Source organism: Centroberyx gerrardi, chromosome 4 (assembly GCF_048128805.1).
Source record: "Centroberyx gerrardi isolate f3 chromosome 4, fCenGer3.hap1.cur.20231027, whole genome shotgun sequence".
NCBI lineage: Eukaryota > Metazoa > Chordata > Actinopteri > Beryciformes > Berycidae > Centroberyx > Centroberyx gerrardi.
Window position 1 is genome coordinate 25590049 of NC_136000.1, and position 10000 is coordinate 25600048.

A 10000-nucleotide genomic window follows, 5' to 3' on the forward strand; every position below is an offset into this window, starting at 1 on the left:
TGTCCTCAAAGTGATGTCATTAGAGGACAATCCTTGTTGAGTCAATTAAAGCTCAATGACATGATGACGACAAAAAAAAAAAAAAACAGCATATCCCAAAGCCTCACTAAGGTTTGAATACTACTGGGAAAATGTACTGCACTCTTCAAGATGGTCTAAAGGGCTTTTTGATTAATTCAAATTAAAGCAAATAATTGCAATGAAATTTCTAATGACGATCTAGGGGATAACTTGTTGAATATGACAATTATATGATATGATATATTACATGCAGTTAATTAGGATTTTTGTTACTTCAAATATCCTGCTGAGACACACATATTACATGGTGCCATTGTCCCAAATTGATCCCCAAATTCTTCATATATCCTACTGTACATTGGTACTGTATAGAGTGGTGGCCAGTGAAGAAGTCTTCCCACCCTGTAATGATGGTAGCATACTGGCTACTCTTTGGAACAGCCTTCCTGCTGCGATTACAGAGGCAAATGTCTTTAAATCCAGGCTTAAAACCTGTTTATTTTCACCATCATTTGGTCAAACTTAGCTTTGCACAACTACTGGGAGTGACTCAGTCTCTTCATAGAGTAAGGCTAGATTCATTAGCACTAGCTCAGGTTCCTGCTGATGATGGGTGCTTTATGTGTTTCCTGGTTTGTGCGCATATGCTCATTTGTCCTCCTTTTTTCTACCTAATGAGGTTTGTGAGGGAGTTTTTCCTTGTCCTCAATTAGGGTCTAAGGTTCGAGTGTGCCATTTTCATTATCATTTACAGTTTTCGTTTATCGTTGAAGACCTTGGGAGTCAGTGATTCGTGATGAAGGGCAAATCAACTTTACTTGACTTAGATATTTATTGTATAATACTACACTGGTTGATTGGGAGGCCCTTAACCTGAATTGATTGTTTATGACATTTTGATTGGACTGGGCTGACTTAGGCCGCATTCGGAATGGGATACTACCATACTAAAAATACTACCTGTTCCATAGAGTTACATGCTGCATGTAGTGTCTACGGTCTTAGACAGAGAGTATTGCAAATGCAGTTTCCAGCAGCAGCCATGTTAGCAGCGCTGCCTTGCTCCATGGCCACTGCTACTGTAGCGATCCTGCTTATCATTTATGATCCTATGGCAGCAGACTTTTAGAGTGTTAAGCTTCCCACTATGGTGAACTTATGGAGAGCATTACTACTTATCTGCAGGTAGCACTTGTTAGGTCTAGCATAGAGGCTTCAACATGGTGTCCATAGTACAATCTGACCAAACTCTTTTAAAAAGGTCTTGATAAATGAAGACACCGGGCAACAACATAAAACAAAACAAGGACATACACATGTACACACACAGTACATACATACACACAAACAACAAAACAGCATTGGCTTCAGATGTTTTGTCCCAGCTTTATAACCGCATCCACCACTGACCTCAGGTGTCCTCCATCACGGCCGTCTTTGATATTCAAAATAACATTAACTGGGAGTGCAGACCTGCTTTATTCTCAGTCTTTAAAGACACACACGCACACACACACATGCGTGCACACAAAAACACAATTGAAGCACAGGCCTTGTTTATTTTCCGTCTCTCTCCACACACACACACACACACACACACACACACACACACTTTATTTTCTGCCAGCCTATTGTCATCCCTCTGTTCTCTGCGAAGGTCCATTCTTCTCTTCCAGTGAAAGTCTTTATTAGAAGTCTCCTACAGTGTCCGACCCGCCATGCAAATCTGTGGCTGCCGCTGTGCTTTTGGTCCCAGTAACTACCCCAAGCCCCAATAAACACCACATCATAAATAAACATCAAACCAGATAGTACCTTCCACAAACACAAAAAACAACACAGGCCTCGGAAATCATTGTTCGGAGACGAATGACGGTAGAACACGCGTACAGAAAATAGGCGATGTTATCTAAATATCACGCCAACACAGCATTATAAGCATCGGATCGACAACAACGCCCAAAAATCACCAAAGCACCCTCGACACACCAAAAAGGCACCGGGTTCAGAGTCACACACACACACCGGCAGGATAATAGGCCGTGACAAGATATGACATTAAAGCTTAATCAACATCGAATCAAAAATGAATATGAAATCATCCGGCGGCATTCATCACGCTAAATAGATTGTCCATAATTTATTGTCTAGAGTCACTTAGTGTGAGACTGTAGCGCGGTAATGGGCTTTGTTATCTAAAAGCCGTGACATGCATAATGACAAAGCCTCAAAACCCTTAAAACTGCTGTTTATAAATATTAACTCATGAAACATGGATAGTTTGTGACATGAAATATTAACATTTAGAGTCATGTCAGGAAATAGGTGAGAGTATATTTAATACCATTGGGAAATATGGTGGTAATTCTTCCCCCCAAAACAAATATACAGTGTTTGAATATAACACAACACAGCAATAAATATACCTATTCATAAAAACGGTATTTTTCTATGTCGAAAACAGCGCTATTTGAAATTAACTTGAACATCACAACACTTCATTAACTATTATATTCCCTTTTCTACAGTTATGTGGTTTGAGATTTTCAGATGTTCAGTATATATGATAACTATCATTATCATAATCAGGGCATTCCGGGTCCCAAAACACACATGAACTTCAACATTTCAACAATTTAATTACTACTGAATGATATTTCATCTCTTATTAGGAAGAATATACACATGCACGTGCATAAACACACACACACATACACACACACACACACACACAATGACACACAAAACTCCCATCCCATTAATCAAAACAAAGTTCACATCAACCAATCTGCATACAGCACCTGATCGCCCTGATTTTAATTGGCTGAAATGAGGATAACCTTTACTCTAATTGGTTGTGGGGAAATGAGGAAATATGTGTGTGCATTAATGTAGTGAATTTGGTGTGTGTGTGTGTGTGTGAGCGCATGTTTGTGTGTGCATCTATGCGCCTTATATGCATGCGTACACCTCTTTTTGCACTTTTGTAGGTATGGTGACAGGTTCTGAGGTCGAAGGTGAGGTGTTTTACAGAGTGTGTGTGTGTGTGTGTGTGTGTGTGTGTGTGGTGGGAACTCTAGACCTTATTGTCTCCCTATGCGAGACAGTGACATTTAGTTGCCAGGTCACTGTGGCGGTCCTGGGGCACGGGGGAATAAGGTGCAGCCAGGAGCTGCCATGGTAATGCAGCCTCTGGAGAGAGGGCCGGACGGCTGGAGGAGCGAGACGAGCTGCAGCAGCTTTGTTCATCTGATATTCTCTATTCTCATAGATCCCTGAAGGATTTGACATGTGCATGGGCTGCAAGCTTTTTTACAGCAATTTTTACAGTCTCAAAATGCATGTAAAACCCATGTTGTCACACACTATGAGGCCTTGAATAAAAAAGTTCAGTCTAGAGAAAACTGATTGTTCAATCCAGTGAACTAAACACAAAGTAAACTGTTTCTGACTGTTTCACAACATTTGAATGTCCAAAAGGTCAGCTTTTCAAAAAAAAAAGGATCACATATTTTAGATTTTTGAATTTTTCTAGGGTCATAAAAAATATACGCATATGTATGCCTGTGTAAACTTTCAAATAAAAAAAGATTTTCCCTGTGTTAAAGCCCCAATCCAGAATGTATTTGGCCCAATGGTCATTTAACTGTGAATTTGAGGGGAAACTGAGGAAATATGAGGCTTTACTCTGTATTGCTGCGGTGGTAGGAGAATTACTAAAAGCTGTTTTTAATGCAGTCCAAGAGTGTGTGTGTGTGTGTGTGTGTGTGTTCACCTTGCCAATAATAGGGATGTCCACAGATCCCCAGGTGTCTGCCCCCCAGTGCACCATCCCCGATGCAAAGTCGGCCGTCACTATCCCTAGGACTGGCAGACAGACACAGACAGAGAGAAAGGAGAATAAAACAAACAACACGTGTAACCAAATATCAAAATACAATATTTTGCGTGACAAAAATCTCATGGTGTACGATGTGGGCTGGGAGAATGATTTATTATAGGGTTGGCTTGGCTGGTAAAGACTTGAGGCCCCTATGTTTCTGTTCTATTTTGCAGTGTATGCGCATACTGTGTGTGTGTGTGTGTGTGTGTGTGTGTGTGTGTGTGTGTGTGTGTGTGAGTGTGTGTGTGTGTGTGAGTGTGTGTGTGTGGTGGCCTTCAGAAGCTTTATCTTAACTTGCCAATTTCTGTGAGATGGCAATAATTATTTAAAATTAATTATCCAAATCATTTAGTGTGGAATTTGGTAATAAGTGAATAATTGTGGCGGATTCTTATGGAAATTGTATAATCTTAGTTTGTTTTTGTTTTTTTGTTTTTTTTTTACTTTGCTGACAAGTTAAATGGGTAATTTAAAAGATAAAAACCTTATTATGCAAAACAATTCCCAACTCACCGATGCCGAGGATGATCCTGTAGATGTGAACGGTGGAGAAGTGGAGGAGGAGGAAGGAGAAGTTGACGATGAAGAGGAAGAGGCACAGAATCACGCACACCCACTCCTGGAGCCGCTTACCTGGGGGAGAACACACACACACACACACACACACAACAAATTCAAAAACAAATTCTCTTAATTTGAAGGACCATTCGTAGCCTCATGCAAGTATAAAGATTATAGTGATTTGACACACTGGTCATATCCAACATCATGTATTTCTAAAGACAAACTCTAAAGTGTAACTTCTAACCCAGAGAGAGATGAAGAGAGAGGGGGGAAAATGAGAGGAGAGGAGAGTAGATGAGAGGAGAGGAAAGGAGAAGAGAGGAGAGGATTGGAGAGGAGAGGAGAGGAAAAGAGGAGAGGAGAGTAGATGAGAGGAGAGGAAAGGAGAAGAGAGGATAGGAGAGGAAAAGAGGAGAGCAGAGGAAAAGAGGAGAGGAGAGGAGAGAGGGTGTGAGGCTCTGGTGTGTTGTATTAATGAACTGGGTGAGGTCCCAGCAACCACTGGGAGAACAAGTCACTCTTATACCAGGGGTCAAAGGAACATTCAACCACAGTGACAGAGTGTGTGTGTGTGTGTGTGTGTGTGTGTGTGTGTGTCCTGGGTGTTAATATGTAATCAGTCAGATGAAGACAAGTGTACTCCAGGCTGCGGGGTCGTGACCTCTCATATGTGGAACACTGATGCTGACGCAGCACACACACACACACAGGCCATTCGAGGTGGGAGGTAGGCATCTGGAGGGACAAGGCCAAACTCATAGGTCAGCAGTATTAAAGACCAGAGAGAGAGAGAGAGAGAGAGAGAGAGAGAGAGAGAGAGAGAGAGAGAGAGAGAGAGAGAGAGAGAGAAAGAGAGACACTAACTACAAGAACTACTTGTACTCCAAACTCGCAGATCAGCAATATTATGAGAGAGGGAGAAAGAGGGAGAGAGGGAGATGGGGGGTCAACACTTAGATCACCCTTCTGCCACACGGGCCCCATTGGGCACAGAGTAAAGATTAGAGAGATACTAAATTATTGAACACACACACACACACACACACGCACACACACACACGGACCTGAACTATAGCTCATATAAGGTAGCAAAGCACTGACTATTGCAGCGTTTTTACACTATTCTTTTCTATTGTAGTCTTTAGTCTTTCATGAGCTTATCCCACAGCATTCACCAACACTCTGAATGTCTTGTCCTATCTCCTGCTTTCCTTTGTTCTGACTACTTGACCTGACACTATCAGCAGGATATTAGATATCAGCATAACGCACGACTTACAGAAATAAACTACGTACAGATATAAACTATCTTTGTTCCGTTTTCAAGTCACTTTCTTTTGTTCTTTCCGTCTCATTTTGTCTCCTTCCATCCTTCTCCTAATCTCTCTCCCTTTCTTTGCCAGTCCGATGTGCTTCTGAAACTTTAATGTGTTCGGATCCTAATGTATCACGCAGCATTAGCAGCCTATAAGAAATTCATGACAGGTTTTTTTTTTTTTTTTTTTTTTAATAAAGCACCCAAGACCTGGCAGGACTGTGCGTGTGCGCGCCTATAGACCTGAGTGACCATGAATATGCTATCAGCCTCTCATAAGGTATGGATTGAAGCGGCCATGGGAGATCTGAAATATGGGATTATGGATATTTTACGAATCATCAGATGTGACCCTTCACCTTCTGAAAATAGATGGTGTCAAACTCAGAAAGTGAGAGACACACGGTCTAATTCCTGAGTAGAGTGAAGCTCGGTTCCTAAATTCATTTATGCCTTTGCAACTAAAGTGTTTTCTCTATTATTTCCCATATTGATTAGATCTGTCCCACCCAGGTAAATTAACAGCTGCCCATGTACAAGATTTATTTTGGGTAGTTTATACAAGTCAACTACAACAATTCATTGTGCTGCGGTCTTCCTTTGAGTCGCGCTGTCTGCCAACAAACTGAATAAAGAGACAGTTTTAAACATAGCCTACACCATATGTTGAGGAGGTAAGCCATTTGTAATCAGCTGTATGCTATATTTGCTCCCCAAATATAGGGATAATAAGATGGCAGAACATTAGTCAGTTAATGATGCAGCAGTAAGTTAACCAATGCTAGCCTCATTACACTGTGGTTAATAGAGTATGAGACTTAAGTGCCTGGACAAAAATAAGACAAAATGACGTCACTAAAATGACAAAATAAAGCCTGTTTAGACACAAAACTGAAACTACATTAAATCCATCTTTATTCAGATAGACTGAACAGAGGAATAAAGAACATTTCGTACAGTGTTAGAACTTGTAAAGGGCTGATGGGGCAAATCATGTCTGTTTTCTGAAACACACAACTACCAGCCAGGGGGCAGAGAGGGGCTGGACTCTCCATGTTAGCACGAACCCATTCTGCTGGATAACAGAATTCATCTTACACAAAATGCATACTGTATTATACTGTATGACTATACTGTAATTCATGCAAGCACGAAGGACAAATGCATTGTGCATAGCATTAACGCCTGATTTCTTAACACTAGCCCTGGACTTATTTAGCCAAGCCCCGGGGTAATCTGGAGCCCTCTCACAGGAAAACAGTTAGCCCAGGGCCAAGCTCCACAGTCGGGGCTGGCCAGCCCCCAGTTACTGTCAGGGTTCACATTTAAAGATGCACCAGTATGCAGCTTCAGCTGAGCCATGGCTGAAGGCAGACGGGTTCATGCTTCCCAGTAAAGTTACTGGTTGGAGGAAATATAACTCAATTTACTTGGTCATGTGTTTTTGGGTGAATTTGCAAGTAGTCTACAAGATGCGTGACTTAGGCAATTAGACATTTGTCCAATCACTGGGAAATGGGAGCACTGGGAAAGTGTGGGGTTGAAGTGGCCAGTGACTGAAAACTATGGCCGTTTGGCAACAGAAAAGCTTACATGCAGCGCCCCGGGAAAGTGACCTGTCCGTCCCAAGCTGCCCAAACAAACCACTTCTTTCTGAAGCACAAGAACCCAGTTAGCCCTGGGCTACTGGCTCCATAATGCAGTCAGCCCAGGGCTACAGGCAAGGTCAAACAGATTTAAGATAATCTGATGGTAATTTGCATAGCCCTCGCCTATGGGGAGAGCCTCGGCCCGGTAAGAGACGCGTACTCGCTAGCGCGCATAGTCCGAGCCCCGCTGAATTATGACAACATGTGTTTACTGCACATAACCCGAGCCCAGTGGATTACCATGATGTGTTTATTACATGTAGCACAGAACCCAGTGCATTAACGTAATGTGTTTACTGCACATAGCCCGAGCTCACTGCATTAAGGTAATGTGTTTTTAGTACACATAGCCCCAGTCCATAGTGAGGTTAAGTAGAGCACAGTTAGCTCTGTTGTCTCCAAGCTTCATGTGACACCATTTTCTCCACTCTGCCCCAAGGCACGCACACACACACACACACACACACACACACACACCTACCTCAAGGGAACAGTACACCAAAATTCACTCTCTCCTACTCTCTCTCTGCGCTTTCACCCACACACACTGTGAGCACAAACACACACACACACACACACACACACACACGTGCGCGCGCGTTAACATACACATACGCACTCGCACACACAATGATACTAAAACTAATGGATTACCTAACTCACATTCTCACACTCTCTCTCTCGTGCACACACACACACACACAATCCTCTGACACATACACAAACTCAGACACTCTCTATCTCCGTCACACACACACACACACACACACACACACACACATACACACACACACACACACACACACGGTGCAGGGCCGTGGAGCAGTGGGGCGGCTGTCAGGTGATGTGCGTCAGTCCTTGGATCCTCCGGCTCCCTGGTGAGGGGAAGGAAACTAGGACAGGCCTCCGCAGAGCGCGCACGCGCACACACACACACACACACACACACACACACACACACACACACTCACACACACAAACCCTTGTCCCTCAGGCCATGGCATTGCTGGATATCTCACACACATACATAAACACACACAAACAGGCACATGTACGCATGTATGTATGAACGGACATATGCTATCATGTATGAACACACACACAAAAACACACACACACACACACACACACACACACACACACACACACATACAGGCCCCAGCACTCGTAGCCCATCTAAAACTCCAAAGCACTGTTACAGCACACACACACACACACACACACACACACACACGTCTACACTTGGCATACAAACACCAAAATTATAGACATACACTTAGGCACACACATGCATACACACACACATACACCTACACACATCTACACACACTCTTAGGGCCAGAGCGGTGCACTCATTAATATCGTCCTGACAACAACTGGCTCCCTGGCAACCTCTCTGCCATCGCTCACCCAGCCGCACCCCCCGCCTGCGAGCGTGCACGTGGGTGTGCACGGGGATTTAACCTGGGCGGAGCCGGGGGAGGGGAACGAGGGGTGCTAATAGGCTGAAATTAATCAACGCCGGCTGATTCGCTGTCTGGGGAATGAGTGGCGGGCAGCGGGCAGGCAGGCAACACATCCAGAATACTAATGGACTAATGGAGACAGAGACTAGGCCACTTTACCTCTCCCTGGTCTTTGTCTGCTAACACGGCGGAGAGTGTAATGGATTGTCACGCGTTGTGTTGTATACTCGTGATGTGAAGCTCATGTAATCACCACCAAAATAAATAAATAAAAAACAAATAAACAAAAATTTTAATCCAGATTGCTGTGAATGAAAACAAATGACAAAATGTGCAAAAAAGTCACGGTGGCAAGTGTGTTGCCACAGATCGGTCCTGGAGTCAGATCTGCTGGATTCAAAGCCAGATTACGTTTGTTTGCATGACAGGAAAATCTCTCCTCCGCAGGAACAATTCCCTTCACAAGTGCCACTTTTACAACCTTGCTGCATCACTCCAAGAAAAAGATCTTTGGGAAAAATCTGCAATAGGCCACTGAGTAAGATTGATGCAAAGTGGGAAGAATCCTGCATTGAATTTATCCCTGCTAAAAGACTGAGGCCTGTATTCATAAAGTCAGTGGTAACGGTGCTGTAATTTCAGGTGATTCATAAAGTTGCTGTGGCGGTGGCTGCCGCTGTGGAGAGGCATCACCGTGGCGTTATTGTCTGCAGTGGCCCAGGTGAAAGCCAGTGGAAATCAATACTGAAGTAAATGAAGTGTTGCATATTAAACAGCTCCCTGATCAGCCACCACCATGTGCCAGCACAACAGAACACAAGCTAGAAATGTCAGAAAGGCAAAGAAAGTTGTTCTTGCCAGCAGAAGTCTGTATATTAAGAGAAAAGGCTGTGTCGCACAATGCAAGCTGTTTGGAAAAGATATGGTAGCCCTGTTTCCAAGGACAGCACTGAAACACACTGACAAAACATACTGTAGCTTTTAGAGATATTCTGTTTATTAATGAAACTTTTTTAATGTAGATAATCATGAGCTGGAACTAGGTGAGTAAACTATATGACCGCCAGTCAGCAGTGTCCGAACTTGACTTTTTTGGTCACCT

The 10000-nt window shown here is 43.2% G+C and overlaps 1 protein-coding gene across 1 annotated transcript in view; it reads right to left on the minus strand.

The window, feature by feature from the left end:
* Nucleotides 1–10000, minus strand: part of peds1a (plasmanylethanolamine desaturase 1a) — a 35434-nt gene that overhangs the window by 11136 nt on the left and 14298 nt on the right. Inside the window, exons 2-3 of the mRNA XM_071904544.2 lie at nucleotides 4418–4537; nucleotides 3797–3888 (exon numbers count right to left, since the gene is read on the minus strand). Coding sequence (XP_071760645.1) covers nucleotides 3797–3888; nucleotides 4418–4537 — 212 coding nt within the window. The remainder of the gene's footprint in view (nucleotides 1–3796; nucleotides 3889–4417; nucleotides 4538–10000) is intronic.